The sequence below is a fragment of the Thamnophis elegans genome, chromosome 14 (assembly GCF_009769535.1).
Source record: "Thamnophis elegans isolate rThaEle1 chromosome 14, rThaEle1.pri, whole genome shotgun sequence".
Taxonomy (NCBI): Eukaryota; Metazoa; Chordata; class Lepidosauria; order Squamata; family Colubridae; genus Thamnophis; species Thamnophis elegans.
Genome location: NC_045554.1, coordinates 26,841,697 through 26,864,374, shown reverse-complemented (window position 1 = coordinate 26,864,374; position 22,678 = coordinate 26,841,697). Strand labels below are relative to the sequence as shown.

The following is a 22,678-nucleotide window of genomic DNA, read 5'->3' as shown; positions in this document are numbered from 1 at the left end:
GTTCCTTTCTGAAGTGTGGAGGATATTCACACCTCACCCACATTCAGTCTCATTTCTTCCTTGGACATACCGAGTTGGGTGATTCTTCCAGCAGCAGATAAAGTGACTGCCACTCGAGCTGTTCTCTCATTAACAATCTTGAGCATTTCTATCTGATCGTAAATTGATTTTCTTTTGTGAATAGGCAGGCGGGATTGGCTTCATGGAAAGAACATTAATTGCATTGGGGAAAGACAAACTTGTGCTCAGCCATCACAATAGATCCATATACACTGAGCTGTGCAAGGGAGCCCACAGGGAGTGGTCCCAAAAGATCTTATTTTTCAAGACCTGTTGGCTGTCAATTCGGCTTCCAAGAACCAAAATCATTTGACTCTCCTCTCTCTTGCAGGATTTGTTCGGGAAATCAGATCCATTTTTAGAGTTTTATAAACAAGGGGATGACGGGAAATGGATGCTGGTGCACCGGACAGAGGTAGGTCATTTCGTGTGGCCGAGGACATTATATTGTAAGATGATCACCTTGTATCATTTCAGGGTTTTTTTTCAGCCAAATACTAAAAGGAGTCCTTGTCTTATGACCACAACCGTCAGTGTCTATTCATAAACTAGAATAGGGCTTAGTAATAAGGTGAGCCAATAGGAGCAGAAACAGTTTGGAGCCTGGGTGTGGCTTAGCTGTGTAGCTCTGAGTCTGTGCTAAGCTCTAAACTAGTCTGCTGCTCTGAAATGGAAACTGTTCTCTCCTCTCCTTCTGTTTGCTTGTATTTACTACCACGTTGGAAAACCTGCTTTTGGTATTGTATATTTACTTCATGTGTTACTTTATATATAAAGAGAAGTTAATGAATCCTGCTGAATCAGTTACCTGTGTGTGCTTTCTGGATGTGATTGCTGCATGCAAACTCTGACAACAACCGGGTCCCAAATTTTTATTGCTAAGCAAGACAGTTGTTAAGTGAGTTTCGCCCCATTGTATGACCTGCCTTGCCACCGTTGTCAAGTGATTCACTGCAGTTGTTAAATTAGTAACACCGTTGTTAAGTGAATCTGGCTTCCCCATTGACTTCGCTTGTGAGAAGGTCGCAAAAGATGACCACGTGACCCAGGATACTGCAACATTCGTGAATACATGCCAGTTGCCAAGCTTTTGAATTTTGATCACATGACCACAGAGATTCTGCAACAGTTGTAAGTGTGAAAAATTTACAAGTCCCGTTTTTTTTCAGAGCTGTTGCAGCTTCAAATGGTCACTAAACAAAGAGTTGTAAGCTGAGGACTACCTGTACAGGATAAGCCAACGGTGGGAGCCTCACAATGACACAGGAGATCCCTTCAAAATATTCCAGTTATGATCAGCTGTTGCTATTAAGTTTTCTAGATATTAGGGGACACGTAACAAAGTCCAATACAATGGTAAAATTCAAAATTTCCCTAGATCAGGGGTGCCAAACTCAAGGCCCAGGGGGCGGATCCGACCTGCAGGGTACTTAGATCTGGCCTGCAGGGCCGCTCTGGAAACAGCGAAGGACCAGACTGCGGTGCTTCTGCCAGCAAAAACGGGTTCTCGAGCTCCTTTTTCGGCTGCTACGGCCTCCCGCAACCCTCTGCCAGTGACAGGAGTGACATCGGGCTGGCCACGCCCACCTTGGCCACACCTACCTGAGATCAAATACAACCCCGTTACGCCCCTCAATGAAATCGAGTTTGACACCCCTGGAGTAGACATAGTCCGGTCTTGCAGCCGCTACAAGCAAGTGGAAATTCCGAATGAGGATTGTTCTCATGGCCGGGAAATTTCTCCTTGGTTCTAGGTTGGCTCTCTCCTGGATCAGTTTACATCCGTTGTTCCTTTTCTGGCCTTTGGGTGTTTTGGAAAATAGGTTGCTCCTTTGCATCTTTACGCATTGGGTCATCTGCTTTGAGTCTTCTTCTTTTTTTTTTTAAGAAAATGTCTTTTGGAATGTCTGTTGACAGCAGGAAAGGAGTGCTGTTTTCATGCAGTTGTTGTAATGAATGAAGGAGATGCCAGATTGCATCATTTAGAGCAGGCAGGGGTCCCCAAACCTGGCAACTTTAAGACTTGGGGACTTCAATTCCCAGAATTCTCCAGCCAGCTTGACTCCCCCTTCTTTAGGGCAGCCCCTGAGATATTGGAGCACCGCTATCATGTCACCTTCATTTCATCAAACTAGACATTCCCAATTCCAGCAAATGTTCTTTATATGCTTTAGCCTCCAGCCCCCTAATCATCCTTGATTATTTCCTGAGTGGATGCTCCTAAGCAGTGGAGGAGGAACTTGCCTCCTGACCTCATGGAAGGTCTTTGACAAAAGAAAGGCAGCCAATTATCCAGGACCCTGACAATTTCTGCACTTATCATCAGGGGTTGGACTAGAATATCGGCAACATCCCTTCCAAGCCTAGGATTCTATGAACTTTAGAGAACTTGAACATTTTACAAGTCTTTGGTAGGACTGGGTATAAAACCTTGACAATTTTAGGACTTATGTACATCAACTCCTAGAATTTCCCACAAGTCTTAAGGTTGGACACCCCTTCAGTAGTGCTTCCTAAAAGATATTAACAATAGCAATAGCATTTAGACGTATATACTGCTTTATGGTGCTTCACAGCCCACTCTAAGTAGTTTACAGAGTCATCCTCTTGCCCCCAACAATCTGGGTCCCCATTTTACCCACCTTGGAAGGACGGAAGGATGAATCAACCTTGAGCCTGATGAGATTTGAACTGCCGAACTGCTGGAAGTCAGCAGAAGTAGCCTGCACACTGCATTCTAACCACTGTGCCACTGCTGCTCTAGTCCAGTGATGCCAAAACTGGAACAGGCGCCAGAGTGCCAGAACCTGGAAGAGAGCAGCTGGCCTGCGCACATGCACATGGAGGGCAGCTGCTCTTCCGGGTTCCGTTGCATGCCTGCACGCCGGCCAGCTGATCTTTGCGTGAAGACCAGCTGGCTGGCGTGCATGCGTGCCCCCAGAACCCAGAAAAGCCTCTGCCCACCACGCACATCTCCTCAGAGAGGACTCTGTGTGCCACCTCTGGCATGCGAGCCATAGATTCGTCATCACAGCTCTAGTCTATACAATAAATTTGAATTTTTTAAAAAAATAACTTAATCAGGGAATTCTAAATATAATTGCCAAGAGAGAATTATAAAACTTGGGTCTCTTGTATCTGTTGCAACTCCTTAGGGATGTTGTGCGTCTATGTTTTGGACTCTACTGAACAATGTTGAAGCGATCAACATTAGGCAGAAGGTGCAGAGAGAGAGGTTCCTTTTTTGGGCTGGGATTTGAGGCAAAGTATCTAGTTATAAAGTTTCCTGAGTAACCCGAAATAATTTATGTCTCTCTTTTGATGCTGCACTGTTGTGCAAAAGGTATTTGTTTGAGGAAATTCTTCCCCCCCAGCCTTGCCTTCAGGAATTTAGAAAATACTGGATGGAATGCATTGTGGTTAAAAAAAAAAGCTAGCAATGGTTTAAGCTGCATTATAGAGGTGTAGTTTGCAAATTGAGGGAAGGAACAATGCTTGATATGGGCAGACACTACCCCAAGGACTTTGTTTGGCAGAGCTGTGTGTTGAGCTTGATGGGGGCAGAGATCCTAGCGAAGAGACATTGCAAAAATTTTACGTACTTTGCTCTAGGTAATGGCTGCTGAGATAAAGATTCGGGAATCCGTGATACCTACAGAGAGTTGCAAGGTTTTTGATCTTCAGTCTAGAGTAGGTTGCCAGAATTATAAATGCCAATGCTACTTTATTAGAAGGTTGCAATAACAGAATTGGAGATTGGAAAACCATTGGTCTGAAATGGGGCAGGGGTGAAATTCAGGGTTTTTTTTATTACTGGTTCTGTGGTTGTAGCATGGTGGGCATGGCAGGAAAAGGATACCACAAAATCCCCATTCCCTCCCCACTCCAAGGGAAGGATATTGCAAAATCCCCATTCCCTCCTCACTCTGGGGCCAGCCAGAGGTGTATTTGCTGGTTCTCTGAACTACTCAAAATTTCTGCTACCGATTCTCCAGAACCTGTCAGAACCTGCTGGATTTCCCCCCTGGTATAGGGTTTCCTGCTTGAGCAGGGAGTTGGACTAGAAGACCTCTAAGGTCCCTTCCAAGTAGTGATTCTGAATCTTGCAAGTCTGAATGTGTTTCCCCTCTTCCCTTTTTTTATCTTCTCAAGAATCTGGGGGGTGGGGGTTTAAGACTGACATGCTTCCTCAAATTACTTTTCTGCCCTGACTCGGATTTCTTTTATCTATTTCCTTGGCTTCCCTGTTTTTCGGGGTTATTCCAACTTCCCATTCATTTCCCCGTTATCAGTAAAATGGCACAGGAAAGTTAGAAAGAAAGACGCCAAAGACAGGAGGATATTGTTGGTTCTCAAGAAAGGAATTCCAGTTGCTGGAATTCTTGTAATTTTTCATCTCAGCCCATCCAACCCTGTCCATATTTTTCTGGGAAGCAGCCTTGTCTGCAAGAAGGTGAGGTTGAACAAGGAGGATGCTTCCCTACTTCTGATATATGTACAATCACAGAGTGGAATGCTTAAAAAAATATGTCTGCTCTCACCCTGGGTCCAGATATTGTTATAGCGTTGATACTGATCTAGTACTAAGAGTCAGTTTTGCCAGTGGTTAAGGCACCAGTTCGAAAGTAAAAGACTATGAGTTCAAGTCCTGCCTTAGCTATGAAAGTCAGCAGGGTAACTTCAGGCCAGTCACCAGGAGACTGCCTTTAAGTGCCGCCTTTGTTCTGAAATCCAGCTGGGGGTCTTTGGGCCAGTCCCCTCCTCTCTCAGCTGAACCTACAGAGTGGTTATTGTGGGGAAAATAGGGGGAGGAATTTGTATTGGATGTGTTTGCTGCCTTGAGTTATTTGTAAAAAATAATAAATAAATATCGTCTGAAGTTTTTCTTGTCTCGCTGTCTTTTTCTTCCCATTGCAGGTAATTAAATACACGCTGGATCCTGTATGGAAGCCATTCACGGTGCCTTTGATATCTCTCTGTGATGGGGACACAGAAAAGCAGATCAAGGTACTGTCCTCTTCATCTTCCCCCGTTTCAGATCCATTATCTCCCCTGTGGCTGAGAGATAACATTCTTGTTAGAATATCCTACCCCAACCTGGTGTTCTCCCAGGCTTTGTTAGTCTCCATTCATGCTGGCTGGGGAATTCTGGGGGTTGAAATCCACAAGTCTGAAAGTTACCAAGGCCGGAGACTCCTGGTTTAGGCCCGTGGTGGCGAACCTATGGCACGTGTGCCAGAGGGGGCATGCAGAGCCCTCTCTATGAGCACATGCACCATTGCCAGCTGCTCTTCTGGTTTCCAGCTGGTCTTTGCTGGCACCGGAAAACAGCCCAAAAGAGGCCCGAAACACAGCTTGTTTTCAGGCCATTTTTGGCCCGAAAAACAGCCTGAAAATGGCCCAAAGAAACAGCCCGAAAAACAGCAAAAAATGGCCCAATGAAACAGCCCAAAAATGCCCTGAAAAACGGCAAAAAGGGCAAAAAAACCAGGCATGCATCCACCGGCTAGCTGGTCTTTGGGTGTCCGGTGCTCTGGCACATGCGCATGCATGCACATTCCAGTTTGGGCGCTCAGTGCCAAAAAGGTTGGCCATCACTGCCCTAGGCCATGGGAGAGCATCTTAATGCATCTTACATGAAGACTGTCAATAGATCTTAAACTATGATTTATAGAACAAATAATAATAATACATAGAATGTTTTGGGCTCCAACAGATTGGTACAGAAAAGATTATTTCAGGAGACTTCCATTGAAATCAATCCATCCACTTTGTCCTAGAGAACACCTGACTGTTCATTAGGCGCCTGGTAATATGTCTATGGAGATTCTCTAGTCACGGATGACTTGATCACCTCCCATAGACCGATTAGATCACACAGGTTAGGTCTCCTCCGGATTCCATCTGCCAGCCAATGTCGGCTGGCGACTCCCCAGGGGAGAGCCTTCTCTGTTGCAGCTCCAGCCCTCTGGAACGATCTCCCCGTGGAGATCCGGACCCTTACTCCCCTCCCAGCCTTCCGCAAACCCGTGAAGTCCTGGCTGCTCCAGCAGGCCGGGGGGCTCTCGAAATATCCAGCCCCTCGGAAATTGTGACTGTTGTATATTTTAATATGTTGTTTGTCTATTATCCCCCCTCCCTTGTTTTATTGTAAGCCACCTGGAGTCCTTCGGGAGTGGGCGGCATACAAATCAATAAAACTATAAACTATAAACTATAACTCTGGGTACCTGGTAATACCGTGTTTCCCTGAAAATACGTCCCAACTGGAAAATAAGCCCTAGCATGATTTTTCAGGATGCTCGTAATATAAACCCTCCCTCCAAAATAAGACCCAGTTAAGATCGCCAGCCAGCCAGACACCTTTAGTACCGTATTTTCCCCAAAATAAGACCTAATTGGAAAATAAGACCTAATGCATCTTTTGGAGCAAAAATGAATATAAGACCCGGTCTTATTTTTGGGAAAACATAGTGGTTGTCAACTCATAAAGCATTTGCATGTCTGTTATCGAGTTGCCATGGTGAGGGAAGGGGGGGGAGCGCATTCCACGCATATCTTCGGCTAGAGTCGGACACCAGATTACTACAGCAGGCTTGTGAAGCGTGCACCTCCTTGGAGAATGTGATTTATGACACAGACTGCTGGGAAGGGAGAAACAGGGGCAAAGTTCAGCCATAACTTAAGTGAGGCCAGATCTGACTGCAATGAGGTATTGCCGAAATGGTGTTCCTTATGAATGACTGGATTTCTTTTGAAACTTGGCTCGAGGCTTGTGAATTAATTAGGGCTATGATGGCGAAGCTATGGCATGCGTGCCAGAGGTGGCATGCAGAGCTCTCTCTGTGGGCATACAAACCATTGCCAACTGCTCTTCGGGTTTCTGGCATGCCGGCCAGCTGATCTTCGTGGGCACTGGAGCACTGGCCAAAAACAACCTGAAAACAGCCCAAAATATACCCTTAAAAATGCCCTGAAAAACAGCCAAAAACAGGCATACAGATGCCAACCAGCTGGTCTTTGCGGGCACTAGAAAATGGCCTGAAAAATAGCCATGAAATAGGCTGTTTTATAGGCCGTTTTTCAAGCTGTTTTCAGGCCATTTTGGAGGCCAAAAATGGCCTGAAAATGACCCCAAAATAGTCCGAAAAATGGCCAAAAATGGCTAAAAAACAGGCATGTGTGTGCCAACCAGCTGGACTTTGAGTTTTGGTGCTCTGGCACATGCACACACACACATTCCAGTTTGGGCACTCAATGCCAAAAGGGTTCACTGAATTAGGGCATTTTTTGGAAACCTGACAGTAGTTGTCCTACCTCTGCGAGAAATGAGCATCTTCGTGAATTTCTTCTCTTTCATAAGAAGGATGAAATTTTTAAATTCAGAGGGGTCATTTTTGGGGGCAACTACAGTAAACTGGATGAAAACCCTGATTGTTCCTCTGCTTCTTCTGCCAGATTGTGTGCTATGACTACGACAATGATGGAGGACATGATTTCATCGGGGAGTTCCAGACTTCTGTTGACATGATGTGCAGAGATGGCTCTGTGGTAAGCTTTGAAGGAGTTCTGTGGATGTGAAGATGAGCATTGCCAACCACACCCTAGCCAGGAAGAAGTTTGGACTTACGGTTATATATCATGGCGGCCACAATATATTTCCATTTAGCCATTTAGTTCTCTTTCTTTAGTGTTGTGGGTTGGCCCAGTGGTCTCCAACCTTGGCAACTTTAAGACCTGTGGACCTCAACTCCCAGAGTTCCTCAGCCAGCTTTGCTGGCTGAGGAACTCTGGGAGTTGAAGTCCACAAGTCTTAAAGTTGCCAAGGTTGGAGACCACTGGGTTAGCCCATAGGCCTGTGATGGCGAACCTATAGCACGTATGCCACAGGTGGCATGCAGAGCCCACTCTGCAGGCATGCGAGCTGTCCCCCCCCAGCTCAGTTCCACCGTGCATGTGCATGCACCTCCTGCTGGCCAGCTGGGTTTTGGGTCTCTGCCATGCATGCGTGTGGGGGGGGGTGGCAGGGCGCATGTGAGAGATGCATGCACATGCATGGAAAGGTGGGGGAGCATGGGGTGCATGCATTCACAGGGTGCACGTCGCATGTGTGGCTCGTGCATGCATGCAGGGGGCGGGGTGCATGCAGGGGTGCATGTGTGCATTGCATTAGAGGCATGCACTTTTGGCACGCAGTGCTGAAAAGGTTCGCCATCGCTACCATGGGCCGTATCAAAATACAGAATAAAACATAAAAACATTACGCAGTCAAGCCATATGTAAGAGTGAAATACAAGCGGCAGACTAACTGAAAGGAATAAAATAAGGAATATAATATGATGTTTTTGAGTCATCTCTACAGTTTACCTTGATGAGACTTACACAGGCAGTCCTCGACTAACAACAGTTCATTTAGAAGCGGTTTGAAGTTACAAGAGAACTGAAAAGTGACTTATGACTGTTTTTCACACTTAGGATCATTGCGCCCATGGTCACATGATGAAAATTCAGACACTTGGCAACTGATTCACATTTATGACGGTTGCAGTTTCCTGGGGTGAGGGGAATCCCCTTTTGCAATCTTCTGACCGGTCAAATGAATGGGGAAACCAGATTCACTTAACCTTGTTATTAACTTCCCAACTGCAGTGATTCACTTAACAACTGTGGCAAGAAAGATCGTAAAATGAAGCAAAATTCACTTTAACCATTGTCTTGGCTAGGAATGAAAATTTGGGGCTCAGTTGGGGTCATAAATTGAGGACCACCTGGACATACGTAGATCTCACCTGAACTGTTTCATCCAAATAAAGGGTTTTGTGATAGGTGATTTTTGAGTTCTGACTGCAGATGAAATGGGTTATTTCAGTATAAAAGTCCCGATAGTTTGTTCATCTAATGTGCGATTCAAAGATAACCAGTCTTAGTTTAATGAGTGGAATTGAATTAGAAAAGCCTCTGATGAGCTTCTTTCTTGATGTGTCTTTAAGAAAAGAAAAAAACCCCTCAGCTTCTCTTGGTTATTTCTCCTGAACTCAGTTTCCCAAGCAAATCAATCTTTTCCAACTTCAATTCTCCTTCATTCCGGTTTTGATTTGTTTTGATTTGAGCTGGTTTGCTCATTATCAAGTGTCTGTGGTGACCCTCATTAGCAAACATCTCATCTTTTGCTAAGTCCAGACTGCTTTTTGCCCAATTAAACCTCTGTCCTGATCGCCACTGATTTATGATGAAAGTTTGTCTTGCTAGCTTGTTGGGTTTAGGAGTTCTCATTGCAGCCTGATCCGTTATTTTTGCTTCTCCCAATTATTTCTGGCTGGGGTTCTAATTAAGTCGAGTACAAATGACAGGGAATAACTTCATTAAGTGGGGATGACTGTTGTGAACGGAACTGTAAACGCTTTGTATTTTATAAAACATAGCTGGATACCCGTGCTTCACCAAGAAGCCATGTGATTGGTCGGGTCCACAGGCCGGATGAGTCACATGCTGGCCACACCCATATAAGGCAACTGGCTGTTGGAACAGAGTTCTTTTCAGGTGGGGAGGGGGAGTAGAACATCTAACTCCTTAGCATCAACATGTGTTAATATAATACTGTATAAGAAATACTGATGATCTGATGGTCATTTTGAAAAATCCTTTATTAAGCGAGCACCTAGAAGCCAAGAGGAACATCTGTGCCAAATTTCACATTTGTAGGCTTTATGGTTCTGGAGATTTCGTGATGATGAGTGGTATTTGGCTTTTATACATATAAATAAAACCGCAGTTAGAGATGCACATAGCAATGATCTGAAATGAATTCAGGTGGTCCTTGACTTATGACCAAAATGGAGGCCAAACTTTATGTTGCTAAGTGAGACATTTGTTAAGTGAGTTTTGCCCCCTTTTACCACCTTTCTTGCCACAGTTGTTAAGTGAATCACAGTAGGGGTTAAATCAGTAATACAGTTGTTAAGCGAATCTGGTTTTCCCATTGACCTTTCTTGTCAGAAGGTTGCAAAATGTGATCACGAGACCTTTGACTTCAACCATCATAAATACGAGTCAGTTGCCAAGTGCCCAAATTTTTGATCACGTGACTACGGAGGTGCTGCAACTCCTCAAAATAACCACGGTCTTGCCTTGACCCTTAGTAGGGTCACATTTTTGTCAATAGGTTGCATGGAATGAAGTTGCAGTGCTTTGAACTCTGTCTCGGCTCCTAGTTTCTTGTATCTGACAGCTACCAAGGAATGTAGAACATAGAATAACAGAGTTGGAAGGGACCTTGGAGGTCTTCTAGCCCAACCCTCTGCTCAAGTAAGGGACCCTATACCACACATATGGCTGCCCAGTCTCTCCTTGAAAGCCTCCAGTGATGGAGCTCACACAACTTCTGTTCCGTTGGTTGATTGTTCTCATTGTTAAGAAATTTCTCCTTAGTTCCAGATTAATTTGCAATCCATTGTTTCTTGCCTTGCCTTGTGGTGCTTTGAAAAATAGTTTGATACCCCCCCCCTTCTTTGTGGCAGCCACTCAAATACTGAAATACTGCTATCATGTCAGCCCGAGTCCTTCTTTTCATTAAACTGGACATACCTAATTCCTGCAACCGTTCTTCGTATGTTTTATCCTTCGGCCCCCTAATCATCTTTGTTGCTTTTCTGCACTCTTTTCAGAGCCTCAATGTCTGTTTTATAATATGTTGACTGGAACTGGATGCAGTATTCCAACTGGGGTCTTACTGAGGCTTTATAAAACGATATTAATACTTCACACGATCTTGATTCTAACCCTCTCTTAACACAACCTGACTTTTTGAGAGGCAAAGGTGAACCATCTCTGAAAAACCTTGCCCAGAAAACTACGGGGATTTATCCAAGTAGTTTCTACGAATGGGACACGATTTGAATGAAAGGGGAGACCAAAAATTTAAAAAATCCACTTGTAACTTCCTAAGTGAGCTCTCCAAGGTCCTGATTATGTTTCACTGGGCCTTGGCTCAAATTTTTCCTTTGTTTTGAACGTCTTGCTTCTTTGAGGATCTTGGCTAAAACAGGCAATGTGAGTTTGCATAAGCCAGTATTCCAGAATATCAAGAGAGCCATTCTAGAGCATGATGAAAGTCCTGGACCAGGGCTAGGGAAACCCAGTGTTTTAGATTGCCCTCAACCATGGCAGGGTTTGGGGGTTTCAGTCTCAGCCCAAGAGACAGGATAGGGTAGTGGTTAAAGCATCAGACTAGGAGAATTCTAGTCACCTATCAACTAAGGTAGGGGTGGGGAACCATGGCCCTTTTATGACTTGTGGACTTCAACTCCCAGAATTCAACTCCCAGAGCATGGCTGGCTCAGGAATTCTAGGAGTTGATGCCCACAAGTCATAAAGGGACTTTGTTCCCCAACCCTGAACTAAGGAAGTCCCAGCTGTGGAAGGTTGGGGTAGTCATTCTGTCAGGCTTGCAGCCATCTTTCCTTTTGCTTCTTTGGCCTGCCACACTTTCTATTATTCTACTATGCACTTTCTATTGTGGGAAAATGGGAGGGGGGACTGTACAGAGCTAGATGCTATGTAGCCATAACAAAATTCTTTCTAGAAAGCCAAGGTCATCCTTTGTCTCTGCACCTCTGCACCTGACTGGAACTGGATGGGTGAAACTGCCACTGTAGCAGTGAGAGATTGGACCATGTGATGGAGTGGTGGGTGTGGGGCAAGTTCTTGAACTTTCAACTGGGTGGGGAAAACCGGGAAGCTTTCAGATTCGGGTTTTCCCAGATGTGCCAACGTGGCTCTCTTAATAAATTGGAACTTTGAGCAATACTTTGCCTTGGACTCTGATTTACTTTTGGATGCTATTTGGAACCCAGACATATTCTTTCTTAGCTCAGCCTACCTCACAGGGTTGTTGCAAGGAAATATTGGGAGGAGGAAGCGCTCTCTCTACCAGCTTGGAGAGACAAGGTATGAGTTTAACAACTGAATGAAATCAACAGATGGGAGGTTATGTAAGTTGGTCAGTAGCCAGCTTCTAACCTACTGCGTGAATTCATGAAATGTGAAGCTAATGGAGAATTCCAAAATCTCACAATTTAGGTCATTTAAAAAACAGAATTTTCTTAGTGCTTGGAGACCGAAAGAAAATGCTCTCTAAATTGTGAGGAAACTTCAGCCCTTTTGCAGGGACATCAAGCATCAGCAGATCTCTTGTTTAAATGACCGTTTGCAGTTATTACTTCAAAGCTCTTCGGAGGCTAGAAATGGCATTTTAATTTTGTCTTCCAGGCTGCTATTTATTTATACCTTTCTCAATCCTAGCTTGTGCTTCTGCGTAAGGAGCTTAAAAATAAAATGGATACATGCATTTGTTTACCTAGTGAGTAATCACATCCTTCCTCATTTCAACTCGGAGCCCCACTGCGCTCATCTGCTGCTTCTACATTGGTTTCTCTCTGGAACTTACGGCTTCTATAATGTAGTTGCTGGCTGTAAATAGCTCAGGCAGATGTTCAACCCATCTCAACACTCTGGGAAACCTTAGGGATGCTACATGACCTGGCACGATGCTCTGGACGGAAGCCAACACACATGTCTTGCCAACAAGCCTGCCCAGAGCTAACCTGAATGGTTGCATCCAGAGGTGTGTGGATAGAAGGTATAGCTGGGGAAATGGAGCAATTGAGGGGCACAGAGTGAAGAACAAGAGTTAGGTGGGTGTCAAGGTCCCAAATAACATCCAGAGTCCAAGGCAAAGTATTGCTCAAAGTTCCAACTTATTAAGAGAGCCATGTTGGCACATCTGGGGAAACCCAAATCTGAAAGCTTCCTGGTTTTTCCCAACCAGTTGAAAGTTCAAGATCCTGCCCCCCACCCCCACCCCACATCCATCACATGGTTCAATCTTCCACTGCCATGCTGGCTTTTCCACCCATCCAGTTCCGGTCAGGTGCAAAGACAAAGGATGACCTTGGCTTTCTGGAAAGAATTTTGTTATGGCTACTTATTATCTAACTCCTACAATTCCCCCTCCCGTTTTCCCACCATAGAAAATGCATAGTAGAATAATAGAAAGTGTTGCAGGCCAAAGATCCAAAAGAAAAGATAGGTGCAGGGCTGACAGTGAGTTCTTGAGTGTGGTGGATTGTAGTCTGGATTCCAGAAGGCAAAGAGGCAGTGAAGGGTAGAATCAGGTAGCCAACCACAATGGATCTCAACATTTATGTCTCTACATGAAACATACTTGAGTTTTGCTCCATTTTACAACCTTCCCTACCACCGTTGTTAAGTGAATCACTGCAATTGTTAAGTGAATCTGGCTTCCCCATTGTCAGAAGGTCACAAAAGGGGGTCATATGATCTTGGGACCCTGCAAACATCATGAGTATGTGTCACTTACCAAGCATCTGAATTTTGAACACCTGATCGTGGAGATGTTGCAACAGTCATAAGTGTGACAAATACTAGAGAGAGGTTCCCTGAAAATGGGCTCTAGCATGAGTCTGAAAACTCGGAGGACAAAACCTCTGGTCCCAGTGACTGACCCAGATTGGATCCTGCAACATTATCCCAGGACACGTATATTTGCCTTGTAAATCAAGGACTTTAGTTTGTGTGGCAGAAGGAGGGTGAAGATCGCTCCTCCCTAATAGGTCCCAAAATACAAGGAGAAATTTCCTGACAGTTAGAACAATTAATCTGTGGAACAACTTGCCTCCAGAAGTTGTGGGTGCTCCAACACTGGAAGTTTTCAAGAAGATGTTGGACAACCATTTGTCTGAAGTGGGGTAGGGTTTCCTGCCTGAGCAGGGGGTTGGACTAGAAGATCTCTAAGGTCCCTTCCGACTCTGTTATTCTAATTCTAATTTGTTTTATGGTACAAGGAGTCTGCTTTAGATTCGCAAGATTTCTGTGTGTGCCTGTGTTTTCCCGAAAATAAGGCCAGGTCTTATAATAGTTTTTGCTCCAGAAGACGCACTGGGGTTTCCTTTCTGGTTGGGTCTCGTTTTTGGAGAAACACGGTAGGTGAGGAACAACAAAGGAAATTGCTTAGAACAGTGTTTCTCAACTGTGACAACTTGAAGTCCTGTGGACTTCAACTCCCAGAATCCCCCAGCCAGCTATGCTGGGGGATTCTGGGAGTTGAAGTCCACAGGACTTCAAGTTGTCAAGGTTGAGAAACACTGGCTTAGAAGAAGCTCTCTGAGTCTCATGAATTTCAGGGGACTGACAAGCCCGTCTTGAAGTTAAGGTGACCTCAAAGGCCTGAAGCACCAGCCGTGGCTTTAAAGTGCAATGTGAAATACTTAAGACAATATTCACATGAAGACGAGGTGGATTTTTGTAAATTGCATCATTTGCACGAGCAGCTGAAGTGAGATTCAGAAGTGACAGCGTGTCAGTGTTTTAACCTCGGCTGTGACCCAAACTGTGGTGGGGTGAGGACTCCTTGGACCTTGTGGGTTTTGCTCTCCTCTCATCTTCTGTTGTGACAAGATTGTAATCCTTGGGGAAAAAAACAATTCCCCCCCCAACATTTTCATAAAGTGAAACTCTGGATTAGGACAAAAGCAGGATTAGAACCCACTCTGGATTAAAAAATTCCCTAATATCTTCCTGTCTGTGAAAGTTCAGCCTGTAATAAAATAACTTGAACCTTGTTTATAAATTCAGTTCTTATTTACGAGTAATCAAGCCACGTTCAGATTCATTCTCCGATCTTGCTTGATTCAGAAGCCATGCTGATTTTTATTTTGGGGTGCAAGAATTGCAGGGGTGTGGCCTGTGGCTGTGACATCACTAGAGTAGGCGGAGCCAGGAGATCAGACCTGTTGCCTCTTCTATAGGTAGTCCTCACTTAGCAACCAAATTGGGACTGGCAACTTCATTGCTAAGTGCCTGAGCAAAACGTCAGGGGACTGTGCTAGATTTACAACCTCATGTCCTTCCATCATTAAGCAAATCATCATGGTTGTTAAGTGAGACATCACATGAGTGCAATTGGCAACTTCCTCCGGGCTTCATCATTGTCTTCTGCTTGAATCATGTGATGAGATGGTCATAAGTAGAAGGACTGGTCACACGTAAGGCAGGAATACCAATACCAGTGTTGGCAAAACTTTTCAGCACTGAGTGCCAAAATGGGAGTGTGCACATGTGCATGTGCCGGAAACAGGAAGAGCAGCCACCCAGTGCGCATGCCACCTGATCTTCCGGTTTCTAGCACGAATGCATGTGCAAAAGCCAGCTGTCCAGTTTGCGTGTGTGTGCGGGAAACTGGAAGATCATCTTCCCAGCACACGCATGTGCTTGTCTGGTGCTCCCACACGCATGAAGACCAGCTGGCCAGCGCACCACAATACAGAAGAGCAATGAGCAATGGCTTGCGTGTCTGGAGAGATGGCTCTGTGTGCCACTTCTGACATGCATGCCATAGGGTTGCCATCACAGACCAATACCTTCAGAGCCCAGACTTCACACATTTTCAATTCTTAATATCCCAGTTTCCCTCCAAAAGGTTGGAAATTTTTGCCCCATACCTACAGCATTTGGGTTCCAGTGTGGTTACTGGGGGATACAGGCATCTCTTTAGTCAATGTTTGGGATATCGGTAGTTTACCAGTGTTTCTCAACAGTGGCCACTTTAAGATGTGTGGACTTCAATTCCCAGAATTTCCCAGGCGGCTTGGGAATTCTTGGAATTGAAGCCTTAAAGTAGCTCCCATTGAGAACAACTGGTTTAAGCCATTCTTCCCCAACTTGGTTACCCCTGAAATGTTTTGGAATTGTAAATCTCAGCTTTCCCAGTAACTACAGAACAACTAATGTATTAAAAAAAAGGGGGGGGGAATCAAGATTATTGCATTTACCATGGTCTTCCTTTCTTTCTAAAAATAATAATACGCAGGCAGAGTTTGAATGCATCAATCCCAAAAAACAGAAGAAGAAAAGGAGCTACAAGAATTCAGGCATCATCATTGTCAAGTCCTGCAAAGTAAGTTCTACTTCTTAGAAGGACAGATGGTTTCCTCTGGGCTTTTTTAGAAATACATACAGGCAGTCCTCAACTTACGACCACAGTTGAGCCCAAAATTTCCATTGCTAAGAGAGACATTTTAAAGTGACTTTTGCCCCATTTTACGACTCTTCATTTCACCCCACAACCTTCCTTTCTCTAGACCAGACATACCCAATTCCTGCAGCCGTTCTTCATAGGTTTTAGTCTTCACGCCTTTAATAATCTTTGTTGCTCTTCTCTGCACTTTTTCCAAAGATTCAGCATTTTCTTTTTGTAATGTGGTGACCAAAACTGGATGCAGGATTCCAGCTGTGGCCTTACTAAGGATTTCTAAAGCAGTACTAATACTTTGAAATACTTAAAAACTTTGAAACTGACTGGTCATAAGTAGAGGACTAAGACAGAGATGCATTCCACCTTATGGCCTTTTTTTGCCACAGTTTTTAATTGAATCATGTAGTCGTGAAATAAATGGTCGTAACCCAAGGACGACCTGTGTTTATGGCCTCAGCAATGAAGTATTTTTTAAAATGCCCATGCATAAGGGAAGGTAGAAGTGAGATACTGAGATGGTAAGATAAAGGTTTCCCTAGCACATATGTGCTAGTTGTTCCTGACTCTAGGAGGCGGTGCTCATCTCCATTTCTAAGCCGAAGAGCCAGCGCTGTTCAAAGACGCCTCTGTGGTCATGTGGCCGGCATGACTCAATGCCGAAGGCGCACGGAATGCTATTCCCTTCCCACCAAAGGTGGTTCCTATTTTTCTACTTGCATTTTTGCATGCTTTCGAACTGCTAGGTTGGCAGAAGCTGGGACAAGTAACGGGAGCTCACTCCATTATGCGGAGCTAGGGATTCGAACTGCCAACCTTTCTGATAGACAAGCTCAGCGTCTTAGCCACTGAGCCACCGCTCAGTGGCCCTATTTAGATATTGGTAAAAGTGTATAAATGCCACAGTGTGTGTAATGGAAAAGTCCTTTTGAAGCCTCAGTGGCCTATTATCAAGTAGTTCAAATAAAGAATCCTCACGTGCATAAACTCCTTCTCAGAAAAGTATGGCCAAAGCATTCTTATTACTCAACTCAGCACTGCAGTCCATAAATTAACTTCTTCTCTGGTTCTGAAATTATAAACCCTCTTGAGTGATTTACTCCTTCAGACAAGGAAGACCTTTGCTTTTCAGTTTGATGGATTAGAACGGCTAAACCGCTTTCAGATTTGCATTAAAATCATAATTACGTACATAATACCAAGATTGGTAGAGTGGCATCTAATCACCAGAAGGCCAAGGTCTCGACTCTGGGACAAACGCAGTGATTTTTTTTTTAAATGCCAAACTCTGACAAGCCAGGATGAAGGCAAACACAAGGCCTGATTAACCTGTCATTCCACCAAATTGGAGGAGGCAGATCGGGCTTCAGCCAGCAGCCTATGAGGAAGATGCTTTTCTGCCCCATTCGGGCTGTGAGCCGAGACTTTTGCAAAGGGGACAAGGTTCTAGTCCCTCTCGACTCCTGCTTTGAAGACTACAGCTAGTCCTTGACTTAACAACCACAGTTGAGCTCAAAATTTCCATGAAGCGAGCTTTGCCCTATTTTACGAACTACCGTATTTTCCGGAGTATAAGACGCACCTTTTTACCTCAGAAAAGAGGGTGAAAATATGGGTGCGTCTTATACACCGAATACAGCATTTGTGGCCTCCCGAAACCCTGCAAAAATAGACGTGCGGAGGGTTTGGGAGGCTTGCAAAGTGCTCCTGAGGGCTGGGGTAGGGGGTGAAAATGGCCCATTTTTTGCCCCTCCAGCCCTCAGAAGCACTCTGCAAGCCTCCCAAACCCTCTGCATGCCCCCCTCCTTTTTTGTGCAAAAAACGAGGCGTGCAGAAGATTTGGGAGGCCTGCAGAGTGCAAAAACTGTTTTTTTTTTTTTTTTTTTAAATTACCTCTTCAAAATCATGGTGCGTCTTATACTCTGGTGTGTCTTGTACTCCGAAAAATACGGTATTTGCCACAGCTATCACATGGATGATTGCAGTTGTTAACTTAGTACCGAGGTTGTTAAGCGAATCTGGCTTCTCCATCGACTTTGCTTGCAAGGAAGTCGCAAAAGGGGATTACGCGACCCCCCCGGGTCATAAATGCATGCCAGTTGCCAGGCAGCCAAATTTTGATTACGTGACCATGGGGATGTTGCAATGGTCGTAAATGTGGAAAACAGTCCACATATGATTTTTTTACAGTGCCATCGTAAATTTGAACGGTTACTAAATGAATGGTTCTAAGTCCACTCCCTGTACTCTTTTTTTGCCTCTCACTTTGCACTTACGTTAAGACTGAATACTTTCACATACATCATGTCCGTCTATCCCTCTCGTCCCCCTCTCCCTCTTATTCAACTCAGAGGAGGAAGTGAATGAGGTAAAACAGCAATGAGCACAAATGGTCTAGAACGGCACCGATTTGATCCCCGTGTTCTGACCGAGGCTTCCCAAAAGCACAAAGCCGATTCCTCGTCCCCATCAAACCCCTTTTATTTAGTTGCAAGGGAATTCCTCTCCAGCAACGTCCCGACCGACAGTCTTTCATGAGATTTCACAATGACAGGCCTTTATCAGGCTTGCAGAGCTGCCAGGCCGATATCTTCCAAACGCCAGGCTGTAGCAGCAATTCCTTGGCAAGAAGTCAGGAACAGATCTTCACCCTAATGAATTGAACTTATACTCTCCTGCAAACTCCACTCCCCTTTCCCTCCTCTTTTATTCCATATGGGAGGAGCCATTCACCATCGACTTGTGGCTTTACTCCCTAGTCGGCCCTTGTTCCTTAGCTGTTCCTTTCTCCTGGCAACTTTGCGCATACGCACATCGGGAACAGGCTCCAGCTGTTCTTCTGCCCCACTGATCTCTGACTCTGAAGGCAGCTGATGGCCTATGGCCCTGGCCCCCTCTCTGCCTCTGACACAGAGCCCTCATCAGAGCCTTCCTCAGACTCCAAGACCGGCCCATGCTTCTCCCCAACCTCCTCACTGTTGAATATGCCATCAGCTCTCTTGGCTCCATATTGATTCTGTGCTAGGCCCTGGGTTCACCCAAAGTCCCAAAGCAATTAATGAAGCATAATTGCTGTATGCCTGTAACAAGGTGCACCCAAAATACATACAAACCGTCCTTGACTTACGTCCGGTCAGGTAGCAACCGTTCGAAGTTATGACGGACCTCCTCAAAAGATACTTACAATCTAGTTCCAAAGTAGCATCACCTGCCCCTCCCACATTTCCACTGCTCATCAACTGGTCCACATTTATGACCATTTGCCCATGTGGATGTGCCTGGGATTTGTGATGTTTTTGCTGAAAGTTCCCATTTACAGAATGTCCATGGAGATTCTCACTCATCCAGGTCATCCTTGTCCCAAAGGTACTTTTTCAAAAGGCACCTGGACTTTCTCTGTTTTTCCTTGAAGATCCAAGAAGCTTTTCCAGAAGAACTGAAGAAGCTTCTCGAATAAGAAGCGAAACGTCTTTAAAAGAAAAAAAAACAAGAAAGTCCAACTGCCTTTTGAAAAAGCACCTCTGCATTTAAAGTTTTCAGCAAAGGTATATATGCATGCATGCATGCATGCATGCATGCATACATACATATTTACTCTCAGGTCTCATGATCAGAATCAGAATAGATCTGGAAGGGACCTTGAAGATCTTCTAGTCCAAGCACCTCTGCATTTAAAGTTTTCAGCAAAGGTTTATACATACATACATACATACATACATACATACATATTTACTCTCAGGTCTCATGATCAGAATCAGAATAGATCTGGAAGGGACCTTGAAGGTCTTCTAGTCCAAGCACCTCTGCATTTAAAGTTTTCAGCAAAGGTTTATACATACATACATACATACATACATACATACATACATACATACATACATACATACATACATACATATTTACTCTCAGTTCTCATGATCAGAATCAGAATAGAGCTGGAAGGAACCTTGGAGGTCTTCTAGTCCAACTCCCTTTTTAAGCAGGAGATCCTATACCAAATCAGACAAGTGACTGTCCAGTCTCTTCTTTAAAAACTCTGATAAAAATCAGAGCAACCTGCAAAGCTTTAAATCTGTCTACATCCTAAGAATCATGGTCTTTCGCTTAAACTACTCCTCCTTTAGAAGGTCAGTCTGGGTCTTAACAGAATAAGAGAGTTGGAAGGGACCTTGGAGGTCTTCTAGTCCAACCCCCTGCTCAAGCAGGAGACCCTCTACCATTCCAAACAAGTGATCATCCAATTTCTTCTTAAAAGCCTCCAGTGATGGAGCGCCCACGATTTCTGGTGGCAAGCTGTTCCACTGGTTAATTGTCCTCACTGTTCTCCTTAATTCCTGGTTGCTCCCCTCCTTGATTAGTTTCCATCCATTCTGATGTGATGATCTTCTTTACAGCTGTCACATCTTATGTCTATGATGGGCAGGGTCCTTTATTGTCCTAGGTTGAGGTCTACATGTAATGCCTTTTAAGGCTTCATGCATTGGCCTAATTCACACAATATGCCAAGGCAGGTTTTCTGCATCTTGTCCCCTTTGAGCTTAGCCTACTTCGGTGTGCAGGCTTTCCCATTGCAGTCCTCAGCCTCGCTATGAGCAGGATCCCATGAAGATTGGGGAAATCCGGGAATTGAAGTGACCATGACTTCTGACCAGCTTCTCCATTAACTTTACTTCATGGGAAGCTGGCAGGCAATGTTGGAATTTGAAGGCATGCAATTGCAGCCCATTGCAATGTTCTAATTATGTCCCAGACACCAAACACCCAGAACTTTTTTTTCCCATCGTTAAATGTTTTTATTTTTCATTTTCATACAGTCACATATATACTGTGCATAACCGGGGCCATACAACATTAAACAATAATCACAGCAATTCCTCTTGTCAACAATACCCCCAGAAATATAAATAAAATAAAGCTCAAACTCAAACTCAAATAGAAATCCAATATACCTCTTCTACTCTCCATACACCTCTTTCTTCCGCCCCCCTGCAACTTACTATCTTCCCTCCATCATTCCCCTCTACCCTACTTCCCCTCCCCCTCTACCACTCCTCTCTCCCAGTCCACTCCCTCCCTTCCTTCTCACCTTCCCTCCCATCCTCTCTCTCGCCCTCTCTACCCCTCTTTCTTCTATCCCACTCCTCCTCCCCTTGGTGTATTTCTACTATATGTCAATGTATTCAGCTTGTCCTATTTTTACGGAGAAATTAAAGAGAAACAGTATACATGTTTTTTTATTTATTTATTTATTTTTATTTTTATTTTTTTATTTTTTTTTATTTTTTTTATTAATGTAATGCGATTTCACATGTATACTGTAAACACCCAGAACTTTGAAGACTTGTCGTAAGTAACACTCATTCAGTCCCACCACAAATGTGGCCACTAAATGAATGAATGTAAACTGAGGAGTACCTGCATTGGACTAAGATAAGGCAAGTCATGAGCAAACAATAGATACAAACTTAAGGTAAACCACTCCAAACTCGATTGCAGAAAATACGACTTCAGCAACAGAGGGGTCAATGCCTGGAATGCTCTACCTGACTCTGTTGTTATATCCTCAAACCCCCATAACTGTAACCTTAAACTGTCTACCGTGGACCTCACCCCATTCCTAAGAGGTCTGTAAACGGGGCGTGCATAAGCGCACTAGCATGCCTACCGTCTCTATCCTACTGTCCCCATTTATTTGCACCCCATTTACTGTGTTCATATTTATGTTTATACGTATACCTGTTATCTTTTACATGTTTGACAAACTAAATGAAATAAAAAATAATTGAAAAAGTTGGGAAATCCTGCCGTAGGTGATAGCTTAGTACAGTGGTCTCCAACCTTGGCAACTTTAAGACCTGTGGACTTCAACTCCCAGAGTTCCTCAGCCAGCAAAGCTGGCTGAGGAACTCTGGGAGTTGAAGTCCAACAGGTCTTAAAGTTGCCAAGGTTGGAGACCACTGGCTTAGTAACCGTTCAACCAAGATTAACTTTCTCAGACAAATCTGTCAAAGAGAATAGAGGAGAATGTTGGCCCAACAAAGACCTTTGTTAACACAAAAGAGAAAGCTTCCCAAGAATGTCTCACACACAAACACACACACCCCTCCAATCTGCTGCTTTTGATAGGCTGCACGGCTGAGCACACACAAATGTTCCAGGCTGAAGTTAAAAACAACAGTTAAGTGGCTTGTGACGCAGGGGATTCTAACATTCCCAGGCTATCCCAGGTGAACCAGGTTACGAGTTGAAACCACGATGCGCCATCTCAATATCATCTTGCAGAACAGTTGTGGTTTTATTTTCCTTGGTTTAAATGGTAAATGTGTGGTATAAATCCAGCCACAGTGTTTGGAAATGGGATGGCTCCCGGGAGAGTCAACCTAGAAGATTGTTTCTCAGCTTTGGCAAATCTAAGACATGCGGACTTCAACTCCTAGAATTCTCCAGCTGACCATGCTGGGGGATTCTGGGAGTTGAAGTTAATTCTTGGCTTGGGGTTGTGACCCGCAGATTCGGACAGCGAGGAGGTTGGGGAGGAAGATGGGCCAGTCCTGGAGTCTGGAGAAGACT

General features: G+C 44.4%; 1 protein-coding gene across 2 annotated transcripts in view; it reads left to right on the top strand.

Annotated features, from left to right (window-relative positions):
• Positions 1-22,678, top strand: part of CPNE2 (copine 2) — a 135,271-nt gene that overhangs the window by 83,842 nt on the left and 28,751 nt on the right. For both annotated transcript variants that reach the window (XM_032230428.1, XM_032230427.1), the window contains exons 6-9: positions 392-475; positions 4,978-5,067; positions 7,519-7,611; positions 15,947-16,033. In XM_032230428.1, the coding sequence (XP_032086319.1) occupies positions 392-475; positions 4,978-5,067; positions 7,519-7,611; positions 15,947-16,033 (354 nt within the window). The remainder of the gene's footprint in view (positions 1-391; positions 476-4,977; positions 5,068-7,518; positions 7,612-15,946; positions 16,034-22,678) is intronic.